This window comes from Somniosus microcephalus, chromosome 24 (genome assembly GCF_052327205.1).
Source record: "Somniosus microcephalus isolate GS21.2 chromosome 24, FLI_Smic_1.0, whole genome shotgun sequence".
Lineage (NCBI taxonomy): Eukaryota > Metazoa > Chordata > Chondrichthyes > Squaliformes > Somniosidae > Somniosus > Somniosus microcephalus.
In genome coordinates, this window is record NC_141010.1 from 10260577 (window position 1) to 10285431 (window position 24855).

Here is a 24855-nt window from a genome sequence, read left to right on the forward strand (position 1 = left end):
GGGGGAGTCGTTTAAGTATGAACGAAACAAAAGTAACAAAACCTGTACCCGTCGAGAGATATTTGTATATTTATCTATTAGGTCATAAGAATTAGGAGCAGGAGTCGGCCATTCGGCCCCTCGAGCCTGCTCCGCCATTCATTGAGATCATGGCTGATCTTCGACCTCAACTCCACTTTCCTTCCCGATCCCCATATCCATTGATTCCCCAAAGTCCAAAAATCTATCGATCTCAGCCTTGAATATACTCAACGACTGAGCCGTGCGTTTTTAATTCGTTCCTGGGATGTGGGCGTCGCTGGCAAGGCCAGCATTTATTGCCCATCCCCTAATACAATTGAGTGACTTGCTAGTGGCCACTTCAGTGGGCAGTTAAGAGTCAACCGGGTTGCTGTGGGACTGGAGTCACGTGTAGGCCAGACTGGGTAAGGACGGCAGGTTCCCTTCCCTAAAGGGACAATAGTGAACCAGTTGGGTTTTTACGACAATCCGGCAGTTTCATGGTCGCTCTTACTGACGCCAGCTTTCTATTTTTTGCAGATTTTCTTAAAAAAACTTGAATTCAAATTCTGAAACTGCCACGGTGGGATTTGTACTTTTGTTCTCTGGATTATTAGTCCAGTAACATAACCGCCACAGACCTTTGGAACTGTCTACTATGTAAGTGATGAGACCTCCCAGGTAGAAATTTTTTTCCCAGCTCAAACACATCAGGATCAGCAGACAGGGATAGTCCAGGGCCTAATCTACAGGATATCCAGTGGAACTGTTAACTGACAGGGCACACGCACTGTATAGAGCTGATTCCAGCCCTGTGTGGAGCCGTGAAATGGCGAGTCTCCTTCGGAAGGATAAAGACAAATTAAAAGGCAATTGTCTTTCTCCCCAGTATTACAAAGTATGACAAAGGATCTACAGCACAGAAAGAGGCCGTTCAGCCCCACTGGTCCGTGCCGGTGTTTATGCTCCACACGAGCCTCCTCCCACCCCATCAACATATCCTTCTATTCCTTTCTCCCTCATGTGTTTATCCAGCTTCCCCTTAAATGCATCTACGCTATTTGCCTCAACCACTCCCTGTGGTAGCGAGTTCCACATTCTCACCACTCTCTGGGTAAAGAATTTTCTCCTGAATTCCCTGTTGGATTGATTAGTGACGATCTTATATTTGTGACCCCTCGTTCGGGTCTCTCGCCCCACAAGTGGAAACATCTTCTCTACGTTGATCCTATCGAAACCCCTTTATAAAAGACCTCTATCGGGTCGCCGCTCAGCCTTCTCTTTTCCAGAGGGATGATCCCCAGCCTGTTCAATCTTTCCTGATAAGATATAACCTCTCATGTCTGGTATAATTCCAGCAAATCTCGTTTGCACCTTTTTTCCAGTGCCTCTATGTCCTTTTTGTAATGCAGCAGAAAAAGATTCCACAATTCTCTTCTAAACATCACCGAGCTGAGCAAGTACCTTACACTAGAAGTACCCAAAGGGCAATTCCTCGAGTGCCAGCCTAGACAGAGAGCGTCGCCAGCTATTCGACTGTTGCAGGATGCCTCAACACCTCTAGGCTGGAGAGGGAAGCTGATCAGACTTGCCTGCTTGATTAATTTCCAGTAATAGCTGTTAGATAGTAATCAGTAGCAGGAACTCTGCTCTATTTCCTCCCCGCCCCCCCCCCACCCCCCTCCCCCATAGGAGTTGTGACGAAATATAACCCCTCTACAACCAGCTGGGCTGAGATCCGCTAACTCGGCTTAGGCGATAGACTGAACCCGGCCTCTCCCTGATCTGTCCAGCTCAATTCTACCTTGGAACAGTGTTCTTGCCAACTGAGCCGTGCAGTGCCGCCCGAGTGTTTATTGCAGAGAGGACACAGGATGATTGACAGCGGATTACAAGGCCATAATCCAATCAAAGGGCTCAGATGACATCAGCGAGTCCCAAGAGACGGAGCTTCAACCCGTCTGTTCTTCAGCCGGGTCCCGAGATGGGATTACTGGCCGGAATCCTGACAGACATCTCCAAATGCTTCGATTACACAGCATTTAAAGAAACAATGAAACTTCCTTCGGCACTGAGCTTGAAGGCCATGAGACTGGACCTCACGGCTCCCTGGTTATTTTGGGAGGCAGCAATTATAGTAGAATTCACACTCCCTCATGCGCTACGTAATCATTTTACCCCATCTTGGAAGCATAGGGAGGAAGGAACGTAGGAACAGGACTGGGCCATGCAGCCCCTCGAGCCTGTTCCACCATTCAATCAGATCATGGGTGATCTGCATCATAATTGAAACGTATCTCATTGAAATGTATCAAATTCTTAGAGGGATGGGGCGATGCCGAGAGGCTGTTTCAGCTCAACGCTGTTTCCCCTGGCTGGAGAGTCGGGGACTTGCCGTCACAGTCTCAGGATAAGGGGTCGGCCATTTAGGACTGAGATGAGGAGGAATTTCTTCACTCAGAGGGTTGTGAATCTTTGGAATTCTCTGCCCCAGAGGGCTGTGGATGCTCAGTCGTTGAGTATATTCAAGGCTGAGATCGATAGATTTTTGGGCATCGAGGGAATCAAAGGATATGGGATTGGGCGGGAAAGTGGAGTTGAGGTCAAACATCAGCCATGATCTTATTGAATGGCGGAGCAGGCTCGAGGGGCCGAATGGCCGACTCCTGCTCCTAATTCTTATGTTCTTAACTCCACCTACCTGCAATTGGCTAATGGGGCAGCAATTAATGTGAGGTTATGCATTTTCTGCGACGGATACCCAAATAGTCAGATTCCGTGCCTGCTGCCTTAATGACTCAGTTTTTAAAAGGCACTGTGTGGCATGGTACTGAAGCAGACAGACTGGATCACCCTAGGTTCAATCCACAGTCTGTACCGAGCTAGCTGATCCCAACCAGGGCAGCAGCAGAGGTGATCCAATAGTCTATAACACATTTAGAAAATGCCCATCTGTTGACGTTGGGTGGGGACAGGACTCAGCTGTGAGGCCTACTATAGTCAAACAGCCAGTCACCCTCCGCTGCCTAGGATAACACACGAAGAATGGCCACTTGGACTTGGTCCAGGGCAGCTGCTGCCATGTATGGAACTGTGGCCCAGTGTGAGATAGTATCTTCAAGAGAGAGGAGAGAAAACCGGTGTAAAAAATTGAGCACCTGCCCATGAGCCCATATCTGCAAATGTTCCACAGCTAAGGTTTGTGACGGTACACATGTAAAAAGACTTGTATTCACACAGCGCCTTTCATGACCTCAGGATGTCCCAAAGCGCTTTACAGCCAATGAAGTACTTTTGAAGTGTAGTCACTGTTGCAATGTAGGAAACCAGAGATCCAATTTGCACACAGCAAGCTCCCACAAACAGCAATGTGAAAATGACCAGATGATCTGTTTTAGTGATGTTGATTGGGGGATAAATATTGGCCAGGACACCGGGGAGAACTCCCCTGTTCTTCAAAATACGTCCACCTGAGAGAGCAGACGGGGCCTCGGTTTAACGTCTCATCCGAAAGACGGCACCTCCGACAGTGCAGCACTCCCTCAGTTACTGCACTTCACTGACAGCCTAGATTTTTGTGCTCAAGTCTCGAGTGGGGATTTGAACCCACAACCTTCTGAATCAAAAGGCGAGAGTGCTACCCACTGGGCCATGGCTGACACTCACATTGCTGATCTACCAGACGTTGTGCAAGGGTTTAAAGATATTCTTGCACAGGCTGTTCAGAGCTTCCTGTTGAACCACTGTGGTTTTTCTCAGCTGGGTGGGTGGATGGATGTGTGATCTTCCGTTTCCGAGTACGTGGGTGAATGTATGTTTGGGCGTATGCAGGTTTTCATTGGCCTGTGTGTTGGGGGGAGGAGATAAGGAGAAGAGAGAGTGTTGGTGCACATGTCTGTTGCTGCCATTGGTCAGGAATGAAGCCCAGATCTGGGTCATTTACAGCAGGACTTAGTGGTTTTAAAAAAAAAATTAATTCGGCATTGGAGGTCAGTGTCCGTCAACTGGCTCCTGGGGTCGATGCTGTTAAACCAGTTTTCTGTAGGCCTCTCAATCTGTTACTCTACTGCCAGTGAAACGAGGTCTGCCTGTCTACTGGTGGTAAAACTAGTTAAATCAGCCCGTGTGGCTCAGAAATGGAGACTTAACTTCGGAGTCACTCTGATGGATATCCTGACGAGATGTATCCCAGGCTGCTGTGAGAGGCAAGGGAGGAGGTTGTTCCAGGGGCTCTGACACAAATTTTCAGAACCTCTCTGGCCACGGGGAGGTGCCAGAGGACTGGAGGATAGCTAACGTAGTACCATTGTTCAAGAAGGGTAGTAGGGATAAACCAGGGAATTACAGGCCAGTGAACCGAACATCAGTGGTAGGGAAATTATTGGAAAAAATTCTGAGGGACAGAATTAGTCTCCACTTGGACAGGCAAGGATTAATCAAGGATAGTCAGCATGGCTTTGTCAGGGGGAGATCATATCTAACCAATTTGAATGAATTTTTCGAGGGGGTGACTAGGTGTGTGGATGAGGGTAGTGCAGTTGATGTAGTCTACATGGACTTCAGTAAGGCTTTTGACAAAGTCCCACATGAGAGACTGGTCAAGAAGGTAAGAGCCCATGGGATCCAGGGCAATTTGGCACATTGGATCCAAAATTGGCTTCGTGGCAGGAGGCAGAGGGTGATGGTCGAAGTGTGAAATCGAGGCTCTGTCTGCTCTCTCAGGTGGATGTAAAAGATCCCATGGCACTATTTCAAAGAAGAGCAGGGGAGTTCTCCCCGGTGTCCTGGGGCCAATATTTATCCCTCAACCAACATAACAAAAACAGATGATCTGGTCATTATCATATCGCTGTTTGTTGCTGCCGCGTTTCCTGCATTGCAACAGTGACTCCACTTCAAAAGTACTTCATTGGCTGTAAACGCTTTGCGTCGTCCGGTGGTCGTGAAAGGCGCTATAGAAATGCAAGTCTTTTTTTCCTTTCTCTCTCCTTCTTTAAGACACTCCTTAAAACCTACCTCTGTGACCAAGCCCTGTCCTAATCTCTCCTTGTGGTTCGGTGTTACATTTTGTTTGATAATCGCTCCCGTGAAGCACCTTGGGACGTTTTACTATGTTAAAAGGTGCTATATAAATACAAGTTGTTGTTGATGTTCACATCCATTCTCATGATCTCCTGGATGTGTTGACGCTTCACCACACTCTACCCCGTGTACCATCCTCACATGTGATCAATCCCAAAGCGCACCATTTCATTTTATCTTTGCCCCTTTTTTCCTCCCCTCCTCTTTCACACAGTGCTCACTGACCTACAGTGGTTCACGGCCCAGCAACGCCAATGGACTGGGAGCCACACAGTCCGGGTGGGCACCAGATGCCCTCTCCCAGTACCCAGACCAAGTGGTCAAGTCTCCACGCGTTGGCCCAGAGAAAGAGAGTCTTGGCAAGCTCATCCACTTTGGGACACATCACGCAGCCAGGCCCAGATCCTGTGCTCACTTGATATACGCGCATTGTCCAGCACTGGTACCGGGATAGCGATCAGGAGAGGGCGCCCAGGCTGATATTTCCCATCCCGAACCCAGAGGCACTGAGGCTAACTGGAATACCCCAAGTGCCGAGCTCAGCTGACTAGCGCGGTGGTTATGTAACTGGACTATTAACCCAGAGGCCTCACCCAATAATCCAGAGAACGTGAGTTCAAATCCCACTGTGACGGCTCGAAAATTTGAATTCAGTTGAGAAAGAAATCCAGTAATAAAACGCTGGCATCAGTAAAAGTGACCACAAAGCTGTTGGATTGTCGCAAAGATCCAACGGGTTCACTAAACGTCCTTTAATGGCAGGAAACCGGCCGCCCTTACCCAGTCTGGGCCTACATCAATGTGCCCGTTAAGCTGGGCGGCTGTGTAGCTGCCTGGAGCACCCGCTTGCCGGCTTCTTTAACGGAAAAACCGCGCAAGCACGGAAATTTGAAACGGGCCTCGCAGCCCCTTAAAGGAGCCGCGCACCCAAAAAAAAAATTAAGAGGGAACATTGGCCTGTGTGCTGGTCCGGTCCCACACCAACTCTCAGTGTCCTGGGACGTTGCTGACTACGTTAAAGGCGCTATATAAATGCAAGCTGGTGTTGTTAACTGCCCTCCAAAGTGGCCGAGCCAGCCACACAACTTGGATCCAACCTGTTGCTGCAATCAGGACATAGAAACATAGAAGATAGGAGCAGGAGTAGGCCATTCGGCCCCTGGAGCCTGTTCCGCCATTCAATGCGATCATGGCTGATCATCCAAATTCAGTACCCGGTCCCTGCTTTCTCCCCATACCCATGGATCCCTTTAGCCTTAAGAAATATATCCAACTCCTTCTTGAATATATTTAATGAATTGGCTTCTACTGCCTTCTGTGGTAGAGAATTCCACAGGTTCACCACTCTCTGGGTGAAGAAATTCCTCCTCATTTCTGTCCTAAATGGCTACCCCTTATCCTTAGACTGTGACCCCTGGTTCTGGACTCCCTGACCATCGGGAACATCCTTCCTGCATCTAGTCTGTCCAGTCCTGTCAGAATTTTATAGGTTTCAATGAGATCCCCTCTCATTCTTCTAAACTCCAGCGAGTACAAGCCCAATCGACCCAATCTCTCCTCATACGTCATTCCTGCCATCCCAGGTATCAGTCTGGTGAATCTTCACTGCACTCCCTCCATGGCAAGAACATCCTTCCTCAGATAAGGCGATCAAAACTGCACACAATACTCAAGGTGTGATCTCACCAAGGCCCTGTACAACTGCAGCAAGACATCCTTGTTCCTGTACTCAAACCCTCTCGCTACGAAGGCCAACATACCATTTGCCTTCCAAGGGTGGGCACGAAATGCCAGCCTGGCCAGCAGCGCCCACATCCCGAGAATGAATGAATTTTTAAAAATAAAAACGCAGTACGCACTGGAAATCAAAACCTAGGGGGGGGGGGGGGGGCGGGTGCTGCCTTTGGGTTTGTTCGGCTCAGTTCCAGGCAACGTCTGCTGGTAGGGCCAAGGAGAAAGGCTCGCTCCTCTTAATTTCCCGTCAACACTCGTCCCCCGCCCCCCGCCTTAGCAGATTAAACAAGCCAATCGTAGATGGTACCTTGCTGAAATGGACTGGCTGACGATACAGTGGAAACGCTGGCCGCGCTCTTCCCGCCGCCGGGCTTTCGTCCCCTCTGGCCGGAGCCATGACCGGGAGCCGCCTTCTTTCCTTTGACCTCCGACCTGGCGACCTCCGCCGTCTCCTTCCCGCTCACGTGTGGCGCAGATGCTCCCTGGAAATGTTTATTGGTAAAGGGAGCTGTGGATTCATCCAAACCGCTCAAGGTCCCCGACACGTAGCCGCGGTTGCTGCTAGCACTTGTGCAAGTCTGACAGTTATTAGTTAGATATAAAAGGGGTGCGGGGAGGGGGGGGGAAGAAACAACAGCGCAGAAACTCCCATTAGTTTTTCCTTTAAATAAATTTAAAAATCGGAGAAGTGGCATGTCGGGCAGAGAAACAGCTGGGGTGATGAAACAGAACAGATGTGCAATGCACCAGAGGCACTTTTAAAATTCAGGAGAGGATTTTTTTTTTCAAAGTTTAAATAAGGAAGTTTTGATTTATAACAAAAAGATTAAAGCATAGCTTGTCAAACAGATAAGTAGCTGATGAGAGAAAGCTGTTGTAGGAGAGGGCCGTGAACGAACTGGTCTATAAAAGGAAACTACAGACTCTTAATAATTACACACTCTGCTGTATACCCACGCTTGTCTTTGACACAATTATTTATTCCGAGATGTTTCTGGATCAATTTTACACAGGTTTATACAGCACAGGAGGAGGCCATTTGGCCCATTGTGCCTGTGCCGGCTCTTTGAAAGAGCTCTCCGATTAGTCCCACTCCCCCCTGCTCTTTCCCCAGAGCCCTGCAAATATCTCCCCTTCCTAGTATTTATCCGATTCCCTTTTTGAAAGTTAGCATCGAATCTGCTCCCACCGGCCTTTCAGGCATCGGGACACAAAAGGTGCGAGGGGAAATCGCCTGACCCCAAGCCCCCAGCAGCGCTGCAAGAGCGCGCAAGTCAGAGAACCGGCACAACAGATTTGTAGACTTGTATCGGAATCGCAGCTCCCTGCCGAGAGGGCAGGTTTCAGTGAATTAACCTCACAGATTTAAAATCAACAACTCGACAGTGCTATCTATCTTTACTAACTGATATTACTTATAGAATGGACAGCACAGAAACAGGCCATTCGGCCCAACTGGTCCGTGCCGGTGTTTCTGCTCCATGCGAGCCTCCTCCCACCCCTCTTCATCTCACCCCATCAGCAAATCCTTCTATTCCTTTCTCCCTCATGTGTTTATCCAGCTTCCCCTTAAAGGCATCCATGGTATTTGCCTCACCACTCCCTGTGGTAGCGAGTTCCACATTCTCACCACTCTCTGGGTGAAGAAGCTTCCCCTGCATTCACTACTGGATTGTATTGGTGACTCTCTTGTATTGATTACCCTTAGTTATGGTCTTCTCCACGTCTACCCTAGCGATCCCCTTCATAATCGTAAAGACCTCCATCAGATCACCCCTCAGCCTACTTAACACACGGCTCCTCCTACCAACAGCGACCTAACCCAGCACAGAGCAGGGGTTTGAAGTTCAGATTGCCTGGTCTGTGCGGCTCAGAACCACCTCAGCTGGTGCATTCGCCCAAATGAGCCATTGTGAGAATCCCAGGACAGAAATATTACTCTGGCTGCTTCGGTCCGCACAGCCCTGACCATCCGCTCTCACTAGTGTTGATGTTTTTATTAAATCGCATTCTGTGCACGTACACATGTAACAGCTCCATTCTTATAAGGGTCCTCACGGTGCTCTCCAATACAACATACATCACCAAAAGTACTTGAGCGGACAAACAGACATTCCCACTGCAATACATTTTCGTATTGCTCCCAAGGACAGTTTTGTACAGACGGTCCGCTGTATCAGCAGAACCCAAGGATTTCTTGACCCATTTCGTTCTGTTATGCTCGGCAATGTCTTAGGAATTATGGCCTGCCTGTCGTGTCCATATGTTTGACCCCAACAATCTCCTACAGTTCTTCCAAACCAAGATAAAGTGATGGACAGCTTAAGGGGTTACACATTTTTACATTAGTCAAGGGAAAGGGACAATGAAGGTACAGGAGTTGCGCATTGGGGTTTCTGCGCACTGGAGCAACAGTAGGTGCCAGCACACTGGGCCACCAGTACACCAGCAGGTGTCAGCACACTGGGCCACCAGTACACCAGCAGGTGTCAGCACACTGGGCCACCAGTACACCAGCAGGTGTCAGCACACTGGGCCACCAGTACACCAGCAGGTGTCAGCACACTGGCACACCAGTACACCAGCAGGTGTCAGCACACTGGCACACCAGTACACCAGCAGCTGCCAGCACACTGGCACACCAGCAGCTGCCAGCACACTGGCACACCAGCAGCTGCCAGCACACGGGCACACCAGCAGCTGCCAGCACACGGGCACACCAGCAGCTGCCAGCACACGGGCACACCAGCAGCTGCCAGCACACGGGCACACCAGCAGCTGCCAGCACACGGGCACACCAGCAGCTGCCAGCACACGGGCACACCAGCAGCTGCCAGCACACGGGCACACCAGCAGCTGCCAGCACACGGGCACACCAGCAGCTGCCAGCACACGGGCACACCAGCAGCTGCCAGCACACGGGCACACCAGAACACCAGCAGCTGCTGGAAATTTCAGTCGTTCTATAATTCAGGGACCCAAACGGCTGCCTGGCAAGTCCTCGGATGCCTGAGCACCAGGTGTTGTACAAAAACAACGGTAAGAAAGGTAAATGGAGAAGCCGTGCGCTGATGATCAAGGTACCGGCGTGTCCTCATTTGGGTGGGCTTGAGTTATAAGGGCCATGGGGTTGTTTGTTTTGTAACGTCAACATCACTTACCTTTTCTGTCGTTACAGTGACCGTGTTAACAACGGTGTTCAAGGATTCTGCGGCTTTCTTGAGTTTCTGCTTTGGCCTCTCCCTGTCTTTCCGACTCTGCAAAATAAGAAATGAAAATTGTTTAAATTGCCTCACAACAATTGGCATTTATACAGCACCTTTAACATAGTAAAACATCCCAAAGTGCTTCACAGGAGCGATTATCAAACACGATTTGACACCGAGCCAAAGAAGGAGATATTAGGACAGGTGACCAAAAGCCTGGTTGAAGAGGTAGGTGGCAAGCAATGTTCCCGTTAAGCTGCGCCGTCACGCTCCAGGGATGCCACGCAGCTGGATTTTCAATGCAAAAACCACGCACCGTGCATTATTTTGAATGGCCCGCGGAGCCCCTTAAAAGGGCCGCGCGCAGCCAAAGAATTACAGGGAACATTGGTCGTAAGGAGCGAGAGTTGTAGGGCTGGAAGAAGTTGGAGAGATAGGGAAGGGGGGCGGGGGGCGAGGCCATGGAGGGATTTGAACACAAAAATGACAATTTTAAATTGGAGGCGCTGCTGAACCAGGAGCCAATGTCGGTCAGCGAGCACAGGGGGCGATTGGGCACAGGGGATTTTTCTGCTCACCAATTTTCTTTCCCCCCCCACCCCCGAAGACATCGATCCATAACTGGCATACAATTCCATTAGGCATCAGACGCACTCTGGTAACTTACACAAGGGGCCATTATTCACAATCAAGCTTCGACAGCGAGCCTGATCCAGAGATTCCCTCAATGTCCTTGCACGGGCATTTGGCAGCAGGGCATCGGCAGGTCATCACCAGGAGTGGGGGCCCTGGTTATTTATCCCTTTCCCCCCTCTCTAACGGAGGGCTGCTGAGGCCAATTGTGGCCCACTTATTGCCATCCTGGCTGGGATCCGCTAACTTAGCGCAGCGCCCCCTCCGAGGGCTGCGCTAACGAAGGTGCCATCTTTTGGTTGAGACGTTAAACCGAGGTCCCGTCTGCCCCCCCTCATCTTGGCAACTGGGAAGCTCAGCCTTGCTGGAAAGTGCCTGTGGGCATGAGGACAGGATCCGGCCCAGCTGTTGTGAAGGAATAAGCCATATTCAGAAAAATACACCATCCTATGAAAGAACTCTAGCCTTATTAAAACATGACATACTAGGTCTGGAAATCTGCAAGCCCGAACAATCTAAAGCTGTTAACAGCATACAGGCTATTGAGATAAGATAAGTTGCTGACACTGAATCAATAACCTTATTGAAACAGGAGGTTGGAGGCTCCTGAAGTCTGCAGCATTGGAAAGAACACAATGGTACCCCCTGTTAAGGTGTCCTAAATTACACTTCGGAAAGAAACACAGAAAATTAAGAAACATATGCCTTCGTAAAAATGACATCAAATGAAACACAGGAGACACGATTCTGTGTTGCAACCAGCTGAGGTAAATAAGAATTGCATAGATCACCCTGGTTGTGGAGTTTTAATTTACGTCGTAAAAAGACACAAACTAAAGACCTTGGTAAAAACGACATCAAATAGAAACACCTGCTGTCACACCATTTTTATGATAAGCTTCGAACACCTAGGGTAGAGACATAATTCTTAATGCTACCAGCTGATCTAACTGTAAGAATAGCAGGGGTCAGCAGAAAAATGATTAAAGATAATTAGCTTACATCGGCAGAAAACTTCAAAGGAAATACCACTGAGAAAGGATATAAAAATTGAACTTTCAAATGGGATGATAGACTCGCTTGAAGGGGCAAAGTGATTCTCGGCTTCAGAGGCAGGCTCTGTAAGTCTACACCGCTTTGTACCTCGGGTATCAAAGGTATTTGATTTTGGTGGATATCCTGGAATAAAGACTAAGAACTGTAAAAATGTAGCGAAGTTAAGATTTGAGAATAAGGATCTCTGATAATAGAATTGTAAGCTTTCTGTTTTTGGAACTGTTAATGTTGCGATTGAAACACCTACTGTAATTACGTCGGTTCTTTAATAAACCTATATATTTTTAGAATTGTCTCACATAATACTTCTGTATCAAACTCGCGAACTCAATCTCTGTACGCTCCTTGGTGAGGAGTTGCAGAATTCGAAGGGAGTTTTCCGGACCCTCATAATATCCGGAAGGATACAGTCTAGCTAAACTTATTAAAAGTGCTATCTGGAGGACGGTAACATCTTCAGGTTGTTCCTTTCCTTTAGGGAGAGATAGTCTGGACCTTTAGACCCAATTAAGCATCTTTAGGATTCGGCTACCTCAAACTTTAGTTGAAAGTGAACGTCTGGGGAATACGCCTGGTCTGGGGTAGCCTGAAAGGGGCTAGGACTAGTAATAATCCTTTCACTGTGACGCCCTCTCTAATCAAACAGCCTACTCAATGTAGGCTCACATTTGAAGAATGGACACTTGTTGGAGCCAATGCCGATGGAATCATACGAGAGCGAGAGTCGGCAGCGACAGGAGAGGAGGGTGCAAAATCAGGACGATAAGTGAAGTAGAAACCTTATGGAGACAAAGCATTTGGAAGCTCACTTAAATCTATAAAGTATTGATTTGCTCAAGTTAATGGCCACATTTACTGAACATTTCCACATTAAGATTTCAGAGGATCAGAGGAATTGCCAGACGAAAATAGTTCACTTTCTACCATCCCGAGAGTAGGATAATGGAGTTGTTGAGTAATCACAGCGATCAATCTCTATCAATTAGTCTACAAGAGACCCAGACGTGAGGCGAGGAAAAACCCCCAGTGATGGAGAACTTTGGGAACATCTTTACCCAGAGAGTGGTGAGAATGTGGAACTCGCTACCACAGGGAGTGGTTGAGGTGAATAGTAGAGATGCATTTAAGGGGAGGCTAGACAAACATGTGAGGGAGAAAGGATTAGAAGGATATGCTGATAGGGTGAGATGGAGGGGTGGGAGGAAGCTCGGGGGGAGCATAAACACCGGCACGGATACAGACTCATACGGACTCTCAAAATCCAAGATTGCTCCTGCGAGGGCCAGTGGAAATGCATCCCGGAGCAGCTGTGGCAGTTTCGGTTTCGTTCCTTGCCCAGGCCACGGCGAGCCCCTCCCCGCCAGGCAAACATCAACCCTGCCAACTCCCCCTGCTGCCAGGCAAACACCGAGCCTGCACCCCTCACCACCCACCTCCCTCCCCCAAACAATGCTGCGGAGGTTGAAGTAAGAAAAACACAGACTTGCATTTCTGCAGCACCTTTCACAACCTCAGGACGTCCCAAAGCGCTTTACAGCCAATGAAGTACTTTTTGAAGCGTTGTCACTGTTGTAATGTAGGAAACGCGGCAGCCAATTTGCGCACAGCAAGCTCCCACAAACAGCAATGAAATAAATGACCCGATAATCTGTTTTAGTGATGTTGGTTGAGGGATAAATATTGGTCAGGACACCGGGGTGAACTCCCCTGCTGTTCTTCAAAATAATGCCATGGGATCTTTTACGTCCACCTGAGGGGGCAGACAGGGTCTCGGTTTAAAGTCTCATCCGAAAGACGGCACCTCCGACAGTGCAGCACTCCCTCGGTATTGCACTGGGAGTGTCAGGAGGGATTATGTGCTGAAGTCTCTGGAGTGGGGACTTGAACCCACAACCTTCTGACTCAGAGGCGAGAGTGCTGCCCACTGAGCCACAGCTGACACTTAATTTCTCATCATACCGACCGGTGAAAGCTGGAAATTTGATATAAATCCACAGATTTTGCTCTGAAGCTTTGACCCTGTAAGGATTGTGCATTCGACGCACTGTGCAGATTTTTTTTTTGCTGCACAAAACTCTTGTGAAGTTTGGTTCTCGGCAATGGGCAGACCACTTCATAACGCACGGGGTAGACTGCACGCCTGCCAGAGAATCTGAAAGCTCTGAAACATGGAATATAATATCGTACAGACTGTGCAGTGAAGAAGTTGGCCTCTGTACACAGCGAGCGGAGCATGTGATTGTTGAGTGAGGATTGCCAAGTTCAACACTCCATCGCGTCCTCAATCCCACAAAGTTGGAACAGAACAAAGTCCCAACCACAGCCGCGATGCGGTGCTTGATCCCTTGCACTTACTGGCATTAGTCGTGTGTAGAACTGTTGACCCCACAAGAGGTCGCTACTGACCCCCACAAGAGCCCAAATCTGACCCCAAGAGGCCAAATCTGACCCCAAGAGGCCAAATCTGACCCCCACAAGAGGCCAAATCTGACCCCCACAAGAGGCCAAATCTGACCCCCACAAGAGGCCAAATCTGACCCCCACAAGAGGCCAAATCTGACCCCCACAAGAGGCCAAATCTGACCCCCACAAGAGGCCAAATCTGACCCCCACAAGAGGCCAAATCTGACCCCCACAAGAGGCCAAATCTGACCCCAAGAGGCCAAATCTGACCCCCACAAGAGGCCAATTCTGACCCCCACAAGAGGCCAAATCTGACCCCCTACAAGAGGCCAAATCTGACCCCCTACAAGAGGCCAAATCTGACCCCCTACAAGAGGCCAAATCTGACCCCCTACAAGAGGCCAAAACTGACCATATGAAAAGCAGTGGAATAATGAGAGTTGACTCGTCCCAGGTGACCGGCTAGCAGCTCACTCTTTCCCCTCCCCTGCCTGCTATTCACACATGATCCTTGACCAGCAGGCTATCCGACCGGAAAGTACGTCGCGACCAAGCCTCTTCCTGTCTCCATCCACTGCGGCCAGGATCAGGAATCTTGGCCTTCCTTAACCAGAGTCAGTTGTCGTGCTTCTGTAGCTGCCCTGGCTGACGTCAACTAACTCAGCACAAATGGGGGGGGGGGGGGGGGGGAGGATTGAGAATTAGAAAGACTTTTTTGACCGCAAAATTCAAAAGATACACCGCGCAATTACGAAGAACGGAGATTTGCCAGGACTCAAGTTATTGAGAAGCTTTAGGGAAGTGGTAATAGTGACATCCGTAATTGCTCAGGTGGCTCAGGGCGACATTACCACAAAAAGCGACGGGAGGAAATAAGTGCAGAAGATCACAACAGGGAAGGAGCAGAGGAACCGAAATAGGTAATGGTTCAGTGGGTTACACAGAATTTACTGCACAGAAACCAGCCATTCGGCACAGTTGTTCCATGCTGGTGTTTACGCTCCACCTGATCCTCCTCCCACCCCTCTTCATCTAACCCCATCAACATAACCTTCTATTCCTTTCTCCCTGATGTACTTATCTAGCTTCCCCTCAGCTATTCATACAAACATACGAGTTAGGAGCAGGAGTCGGCCACTCGGCCACTCGAGCCTGCTCCGCCATTCAATAAGATCATGGCTGATCTGATTGCTCCACATTCCCGCCTAGCCCCGATAACTTTTCACCCCCTTGCTTATCAAGAATCTATCTACCTCTGCCTTAAAAATATTCAAAGACTCTGCTTCCACCGCCCTCTGAGGAAGAGAGAGTTCCAAAGACTCACCACCCTCTGAGAAAAGATTTCTCCTCATCTCTGTCTTAAATGGGCGACCCCTTATTTTTAAACAGTGACCCCCTAGTTCTAGATTCTCCCACAAGAGGAAACATCCTCTCCACATCCACCCTGTCCAGACCCCTCAGGATCTTATATGTTTCAATCAAGTCACCTCTCACTCTCCTAAACTCCAGCGGATACGAGCCTAGCCTGTCCAACCTTTCCTCATAAGACAACCCGCCCATTCCAGGTATTAGTCTAGTAAACCTTCTCTGAACTGCTTCCAACGCATTTACATCCTTCCTTAAATAAGGAGACCAATACTGTACACAGTACTCCAGATGTGGTCTCACCAATGCCCCGTATAACTGAAGCATAACCTCCCGACTTTTGTATTCAATTCCCCTCGCAATAAACAATAACATACTCGCCTCAACTACTCCTTGTGGTTGCGAGTTCCACATTCTAACCACTCTCTGGGTTAGAAGGCTGCCCGCTTTCTGGATTTAAGCCTGGTAGACAAAATCCAAGACTGTTCCAGCGAGGGCCAGCGGAAATTCATCCCGCAGCAGCTGTGGCAGTTTCGGTTTGATTCCTCACCCAGGCCACTGAGAGCTTATCAAAATAAAGACTGGCCAGCAACTGATCTGACAGATAATTTAGGAACTAACTAAACATTTGTTAGAAGTTATCGGTAATTTTACCTGCAATATATTTTTAAAACATTTACATAAATTAAGCAGACTTCCACTACTAGAATCATAGTGATGCTCCTATTTTGACTTTTAAATACATTTCATCAGTCAGTGCTCCCTTATTCACTCTTCCTTACGGTGAGTAACTAAGTTACGGTGTTAGACGTGGCTCAGTGGGCAGCACCCTCACCTCCGAGTCAGGGGGTTGCGGGTTCAAGTCACACTCCAGAGACTTGAGCACAAAAATCTAGGCTGACACTCCCAGTGCCAGTTCTGAGAGAGCACTGCACGGTCAAAGGTGCCGTCTTTTGGATGAGACCTTAAACCCAGGCCCCCTCAGGTGGACGTAGAACATCCCATGGCATTATTTCAAGGAAAAGCAGGTGAGCTCTCCATGGTATCTCATTGCTGTTTGTGGGATCTTGCTGTGCGCAAATTGGCTGCCGCGTTTCCCACATTACAGCAGTGACTACACTTCAAAAGTACTTCATTGGCTGTAAAGCGCTTTGGGACGTCCGGAGGTTGTGAAAGGAGCTATAGAAATGCAAGTCTTTTTATTATGCCCAATCGGGTGTCATATCTAATTGACATTACAATAAGGCCTTCTGCTGCTGGCAAATGCCAACACCGCTATTTTGAATGATTCACCGGGCAAGAATGGACACGCATCATTTTAGAAAGTTGATGACTGACAGAAATTTCTCCACAAGTGTTTTGTGTGTAAGTGCAACGGTTAGTGTTTCTCTGAGCCAGAAAGACATCCGATGAGTTAGCTGCTTTCAGTCAAGGCAGTGGAATGGGTATGACTTTTAAAATGGCCTGGGGTTGAAAACGTGAAAAGAAAGGAAGAAGACTTGCATTTATATAGCGCCTTTCACGACCACCGGACATCCCAAAGTGCTTTACATGAAGTACTTTTTTTTTTGAAGTGTAGTCACTGTTGTAATGTAGGAAACACGGCAATTTGCGCACAGCAAGCTCCCACAAACAGCAACATGATAATGACCAGATAATCTGTTTTCTGTTATGTTGATTGAGGGATAAATATTGGCCAGGACACCGGGGAGAACTCCCCTGCTCTTCTTCGAAATAGCGCCACAGGATCTTTTACGTCCACCCGAGAGAGCAGACGGGGCCTCGGTTTAACGTCTCATCCGAACGACGGCACCTCCAACAGTGCAGCGCTCCCTCAGTACTGCACTGGGAGTGTCAGCCTAGATTTTTTTGTGCTGAAGTTTCTGGAGTGGGGACTTGAACCCACAACCTTCTGACTCAGCCATGGGTGCTACCCACTGAGCCACTGGCTGTCACACAAAGAGAAGATAATCAGCTCGGGCTCCTTCTCCGCATCCCGAGCTGCTGACCTTCATGCAGGTGTGGACGCTGGGTGAGCACGGGATGGTATCGACGCCCATTCAGCTCCAGCCAGAGGAGAGGAGGAGGGAAAACCTGGATGGGGAAGAAGATGTGAAGGCCTCTTATACTCCAGAGCCAATCGTCATGAAGAAGTAATACAGGATAGAATCATACAGCACAGAAGGAGACCATTCGACCCGTTGAGCCTTTGCTGGCTCTCCGAAAGCACTATACAATTATCCCCCTGCTCTTTCCCAATTGCACTGCAAGATTTTTCTTTACAAGTATATACCCAATTTCCTTTTGAAAGTTACCACTGAATCTGCTTCCACCGCCCTTTCAGGCAGCGCATTCCAGATCATCATAACCCGCTGCGTAAAGAAATTCTCCTCATTTCACCCCTGGCTAGTTTGCCAATTATTTTAAACCTGTGTCCTCTGGTTACCGACCCTCCTGCCAGTGGAAACAGTTTCTCCCTATCTACTCTTTATCAAAACCCCTCATAATTTTGAACACCTTGATTTAAAAAGTTGGGAAAGGTTCACACTGATACTTTCTCAAAAGGGGCAGGGGTACAATTATTTCATGAATTCTTACAAAATTAATTCTCAGGACATGAGCGTCGCTGGCAAAGCCAGCATTTATTTGCCCACCCCTAGTTGCTCTCGAGAAGGTGGTGGTGAGCCGCTTCCTTGAGCCGCTGCAGTCCGTGTGGTGAAGGTGCTCCCACAGCGCTGTGAGGGAGGGAGCTCCAGGATTCTGACCCCGCAACGATGAAGGAAGGACGAAAAAATGTCCAAGTGACGATGGTGTGTGGCTTGGCGGTGTTCCCGTGCCCCTGCTGCCCTTGTCCTTCTAGGTGGTGGAGGTCGCGGGTTTGTAAAGTGATCCCGCAGTGCTGTGGGGTCAGGAGTTCCAGGATTTTGACCCAACGGCCATGAAGGGACATGCGATCCATGTCTAAGTCAGGATGTGGTGCAACTTGGGAGGCGAAATTTCAACATCACTAAAAAGAACATCTGCTATTTTATAACAGCATATAGATCTGGCAATATGCCAGCTTTTAGTGGTGTTGTTAAAATTGGAACAAATGCAAAACATAAAATAGGTGCAATTATATGTGAAGTTTGATTTGACCTGTTGTTAAGAAAAAGGGGACTACTGTACTAACATAAAACTGGCCATAATTCAACACTAACCGATATTCTCAACTCAGAGAAGTGGCTAGAAAGAAAATGAAAAGCTGCCTGTGAGGGACGAGGGGTATGTACATCATGGTTTAACATGACTCTGTGCAGCCCCATCCTTCAGCTCATTCACGAGCGTGGATACGGAGACATAGAGATAAGGATGGTCCCAGGTTTGTTCCTCAGTCTGTGGTTGGTTAGCTGATCTCTGCTATAGCTGCTAGCCTCCCCTGTGCTCGTTGACCTACATTGGCTCTCGGTTAAGCAGCGCCTTGATTTTAAAATTCTCATCCTTGTTTTCAAATCCCTCCACGGCCTCACCCCTCCCTATCTCTGTAATCTCCTCCAACCCCACAACCTCCCCCCGCCCCCCTCACACCTTGCGATCTCTGCGCTCCTCTAATTCTGGCCTCTTGAGCATCCCCGATTTCCATCGCTCCATCATTGGTGGCCGTGCCTTTAGCTGCCTGGGCCCTAAGCTCTGGAATTCCCTCCCTAAACCTCTCCGCCTCACTACCTCTCTTTATTCCTTTAAGACGCTCCTTAAAACCTACCTCTTTGACCAAGCTTTTGGCCACCTGCCCTAATATCTCCTTATGAGTCTCGGTGTCAAATTTTGTTTTATATAATCACTCCTGCAAAGTGGCTTGGGAAGTTAAAGGTGCTATATAAATACAAGTTGTTGTTGTTGCTGTGGACTAGGGAGGCGGATCTGATAATCAATCAGGGTTCCGAGAGAGAGAGAGAGAGAGAGAGAGAAAGAGAGTGTGTGTGTGTGTGTGTGTGTGTGTGTGTGTGTGTGTGTGTGAGTGTGTGAGAGAGAGAGTGAGTGTGAGTGTGAGAGAGAGTGAGTGTGTGTGCATCAGTGAGAGAGGGTGTGTGAGAGAGAGTAAGAGTGTGAGAGTGAGTGAGAGTGCGAGAGTGTGTGTGTCAGTGAGAGTGAGTGAGTGTGAGAGCGTGCGAGAGAGCGCGCGAGTGTGTGAATGTGTGTCAGTGAGCGTGTGCAAGAGTGTGTGCGAGAGAGTGTGAGAGTGCGCGCTGTCAGTGAGAGTGTGCGCGCGTCAGGAATGAGCATGATCGGATTAGTCTGTAATACCTCCCACAGTCAAATAGCCCACCAGCTGGCCAGGCTCACACATGAAGAATGACTGGCGAGAAACCAAAGGGCTTCTAGGGTCACATTCCGAGCAGGAAGAACGCAATGGGCCACCTGGGAACTTCTTCATTTTGCTTCACAATAATAACTTGTATTTATATAGCCCCTTTAATGTATACAAGGTGCTTCACAGCAGCGATTATCAAACAAAATTTGACACCGAGCCACACAAGGAGATATTAGGGAAAACAAGCTTCATTATCTCAATCTCAGGTGTTTTACCCACTCTTGTCCAAGTCAGAAGGTTGTGGGTTCAAGTCCCACTCCAGAGACTTGAGCACAAAATCCAGGCTGACACTCCCAGTGCAGCACTGAGGGACTGCCGCACTGTCAGAGGTGCTGCCTTTCAGATGAGACGTTAAAACCGAGGCCCCGTCTGCTCTCTCAGGTCGATGTCAAAGATCTCATGGCACCATTCGGAGAAGAGCAGGGGAGTTCTCCCCGGTGTCCTGGCCAGTATTTATCCCTCAACCAACATCACTAAAACCGGTTATCTGGTCATTGATCACATTACTGTTTGTGGGAGCTTGCTGTGCGCAAATTGGCTGCCGCGTTTCCTACATTACAACAGTGACTACACTTCAAAAGTGCTTCATTGGCTGTAAAGCACTTTGGAACGTTTCAAGGATGCACTAAGTCCCGTTCACCCATCACCCCTGTGCTCGCTGACCTACACTGGCTCCCGGTTGAACAACGCCTCCTTTTTAAAATTCTCATCCTTGTTTTCAAATCCCTCCATGGCCTCGTTCCTCCCCATCTCTGTAGCCTCCAGCCCTGCAACCCTCCAAAATCTCTGCTCCCCTCCAACTCTGACCTCTTGCACATCCCAGATTTGAATCGTTCCACCATTGGCGGCCGTGCTTTCAGCTGTCTAGGCCCTAAGCCCTGGAATTCCCTCCCTAAACCTCTCCGCCATCTCTCTTTCTTCCTTTAAGATGCTCCTTAAAACCTACCTCTTTGACCAAGCTTTTGGTCATCTGCCCTAATATCTCCTCATGTGGCTCGGTGTCAAATTTTGTTTGATAATCGCTCCTGTGAAGCGCCTTGGGACGTTTTACTACATTAAAGGCGCTGTATAATAACAAGTCGTTGTTGAAAGGCGCTATATAAATGCAAGTCTTTCTTTTGCTTTCTTACTTCAACTTCTGCCACATTGCTAGTCACTGCCCTTCCTTACCTCACTGCAGCCAAGACCCTTCATCGCTTCAAGAGTTGGCTGCTCCAATGCCTTCCTTGCCAGTCTCAGAACTTTAACAAGGTCTAAAATTGTCCCAAACCCCATTACCCTCATCCTGCCCCACACCAAGAGCTACCTGTCCATCACCACACCCTTCCATCACCACACCCTTGCCAAACGGCTCTGAAAGACTTGCATTTACATAGCGCTTCGGCTTTCCTCAGGATGTCCCCAAGCACGTCACATGCAACAGATTACTTTAGAAGTGCAGTCGCTATTGGTGTGGTCGGCAAACTGTGCAACAAAACAAGGTCCCACCAAAAGCAAACAAGATAAATGACGAGTTAACCTGGGTACTTTTTGGTTGTTTTGACACCAGAACTCCCTGCTTCTTTTCAAACAGTGGGGTGTTGACATCCACCTCAATAGGCCGATAGGTTTAATGTCAGGTCTAATGTCAGATCTTAAAAGCGCTGGTTCGGCCACAACTGGAGTATTGCATCCAGTTCTGGTCACCACACTTTAGGAAGGATGTGAAGGCCCTTGAGAGGGTGCAGAGGAGATTTACCAGAATGGTTCCAGGGGATGGGGGATCTTAGCTACAAAGACAGGTTGGAGAAGCTGGATTTGTTTTCATTAGAGCAAAGGAGGTTGAGTGGTGATTTGATCGAGGTGTACAAGATCATGACGGGTTTGGATAGGCTAGACGGGGAAAGGCTGTTCTCACTAGTTGATGGTACAAGGACTAGGGGACACAGATTTAAGGTTTTGGGCAAGAGATACAGGGGGGACGTGAGGAAAACCTTTTTTATGCAGTGAGTGGTGAGGACCTGGAACTCGCTGCCGACGGAAGTGGTGGAAGCGGAGACACTCAATGTTTTCAAGGGGAGACTGGATAGGCACTTGAGGGAAATAAACTTGCAGGACTTCGGGGATAGAGCGGGGGAATGGGACTGACTGGATTGCTCTGCAGAGAGCCGGCACCGACTCAATGGGCCGAATGGCCTCCTTCTGTGCCGTTACGACTCGATGAAATGACGCACACATTCAAGTCCCACTGCAGAGATCTCCAGGCTGACACTCCAGTGTCAGAGATGAGATGTTAAACCGAGGCCCTGTCTGCTCAGAACCCCTCCAACCTCGCTTCCCACATTTAAAAGCCTTTACAAAGCATATTTCTTTAACCAAGCTTTCAGCCACTCATCCTAACTCTGCCTTAAAGCCGCGATGTCTGCTCTTATTCGCCCTCCGCGTAGAGTCTTGAATGTTCTTCTATTTTTAAATACAAGTTGGTGTTGTTCTAGAGAGCGCTAGCTGAAGAGGACCTCAGGCTGTGTCTGGTGCACACAGAAAGACTATTGTCTGAAAAACTGTAGGCCTAAACTCCCGGTTACGCCATCATTTATGATATAATGTCACTGCTTTCATTCCTATGGCCCTAATTTCCCCAAAGACCGTGTCTCAATTCACTAGCACTAAAGCCCATGTCCTAACTCGCACCAAGTCCCGTTCGCCCAGCCTTCAGCTGCCTGGGCCCAAAGCTCTGGAATTCCCTCCCTAAACCTCTCCGCCTCTCTCTCCTCCTTTAAGACGCTCCTTAAAACCTACCTCTTTGACCAAGCTTTTGGTCACCTGTCCTAATATCTTATGTGGCTCGGTGTCAAACTTTGTTTGTTAACGCTCCTGTGAAGCGACTTGGGACGTTTTACTACTTTAAAGGTGCTATATAAATACATATTTAAAAAATATATATTTTATGGGATGTGGGCGTCGCTGGCAAGGCCAGCATTTATTGCCCAGCCCTAATTGCCCTCGAGGTGGTGGTGGGGAGCCGCCTTCTCGAACCGCTGCATTCCGTGTGGTGAAGGTGCTCCCTCAGTGCTGTTAGGGAGGGAGTTTCAGGATTTTGACCCAGCGACGATGAAGGAACGGCCGATATATTTCCAAGTCAGGATGGTGTGTGACTTGGAGGGGAACTTGGAGGTGGTGGTGTTCCCACACGTCTGCTGCCCTTGTCCTTCAAGGTGGAAGAGGTCACAGGTTTGCGAGGTGCTGCCGAAGAAGCCTTGGCGAGTTGCTGCAGTGCATCTTGTAGATGGTCCACACTGCAGCCACGGTGCGCCGGTGGTGGAGGGAGCGAATGTTTAAGGTGATGGATGGGGTGCCAATCAAGCGGGCTGCTTTGTCCTGGATGGTGTCGAGCTTCTCGAGTGTTGTTGGAGCGGCACTCATCCATTGTTGTTGTTTATGCTGTAGCTTGACATTCACAGTTGCACCCGAGGTCCCTGAGCGCCTGGTATCAATGGGAAAACTCACATCTTTGACCCAGTTGCAGATTTGGAGTGTTCCAGTGTTTCTCGGCCTCTTCCTTTGCATATTCTTTATTTCGGTCGACAGACACAAAAGAACCATTTATACCACAAATCTTCTCGCTCGGCGTCAGATTTTGTCTAGTAACGCTCCGGTGAAGAACTTTGGGATGTTTTACTGCGTTAAAGGCGCTATATAAATGCCAGTTGTTGTTGAACATGGCTTACGGTAAAAGGGCAGGCTCACAAAGATGACTAATCAGCCAAAAGCAGTCGGACTGGTTATGTTGGTTTTTGCATCATAATGAATTTAAAACCACTGAAATCTTTTTACAGAATGATTCAGACAGCTGTTTTACATGATCCAGCACAACACATTCTATTAACCCTCTGAGTTCTGGTAGACTTTTTCCAGTTTTTGTCTCCTTCAAATTTCTCCCATCCTTTCTTGAAAGTGTTGACTCACCAACGAACGGTCCTTTCAAGTGTTCATTCTTTATGCGCCTAAGCTGTGTTGGCAGCCTGCAAAACCAAAAGGCCTCAAAGCCTTCACCTGAGGGGGCAGACCGTAACCATTCTACGATTCCATTGTAACGCAGGTTACGCGGCAGCCAATTTGCGCACAACAAGGTCCCACAGAGATGTGATAATGACCAGATCGTTTGTTTTTAGTGATGATGGTTGATGGATAAATATTGGCCCCAACTCCCCCTGCTCTTCTTCGAAATAGTGGCTGTGGGATCTTTTACGTCCGCCTGAGAGAGCAGATGGGGCCTCGGTTTAACGTCTCATCCAAAAGGCGGCACCTCCCACAGTGCAGCACTCCCCTCCCTCAGCACTGCACTGGAGCATCAGCCTAGATTTTTGTGCTCGAGTCTCTGGAGTGGGACTTGAACCCACAACCTTCTGACTCAGAGGCGAGAGTGCTGCCCACTGAGCCACGGCTGAAACCTAAAGATGTTAACAAGTAACGACAAATCCCACGCATAGGCTTGCGCAACCAGAAAAAAACAAAGTACCCCGGTACCACCAAGCTGACGCCAGCGGAGAGTTAAGCGCGGGGACTTGCGATCCCTGTTGGTGCTACAACCTTCCAGCCGCTGTCCTTGTAAATCAACTTGGTGCCAAGATCTCTTGAATCCTATGAGCACAGGTCAGTATATGCCAGCACCAGGGAACCCATGTGTGTGCGGAACAGCGCGCGCTTGCTTGCGAAACTGTCCTACACGGAGGCCGGAACCGGTTAATCGTGTAAACACAGGAGAACAGCGCACAATGCTCCCTCTTCCAACTGCCAGGCCTCGAGCGTAGATACAAGCAGCAATTTGAAACAGCACAACACACGACAGTGGGCAAATCTGTTGGCGTGACTCCTGAATTCACACGGCGGGGGGGAGGGGATCTGGATGCAAAAGACTCGTCAGCCCAAACGCAACCAGTACACCAACTCTACTGTCCTCCCATTACAGCATCCAGTTCTTGTTAAATCTCCCTGACCTCTCACCTTTCCTGACAATAGGAACAGGAGGAGGCCATTCAGCCCCTC

General features: G+C 48.8%; 1 protein-coding gene across 1 annotated transcript in view; it reads right to left on the reverse strand.

Moving 5' to 3' along the window:
- LOC147101031 (protein AF-10-like) overlaps positions 1-24855 on the reverse strand; it is an 84763-nt gene that overhangs the window by 2848 nt on the left and 57060 nt on the right. The window contains exons 5-6 of the mRNA XM_085966012.1: positions 9978-10073; positions 7124-7298 (exon numbers count right to left, since the gene is read on the reverse strand). Of these exons, the coding sequence (XP_085822138.1) occupies positions 7124-7298; positions 9978-10073 (271 nt within the window). The remainder of the gene's footprint in view (positions 1-7123; positions 7299-9977; positions 10074-24855) is intronic.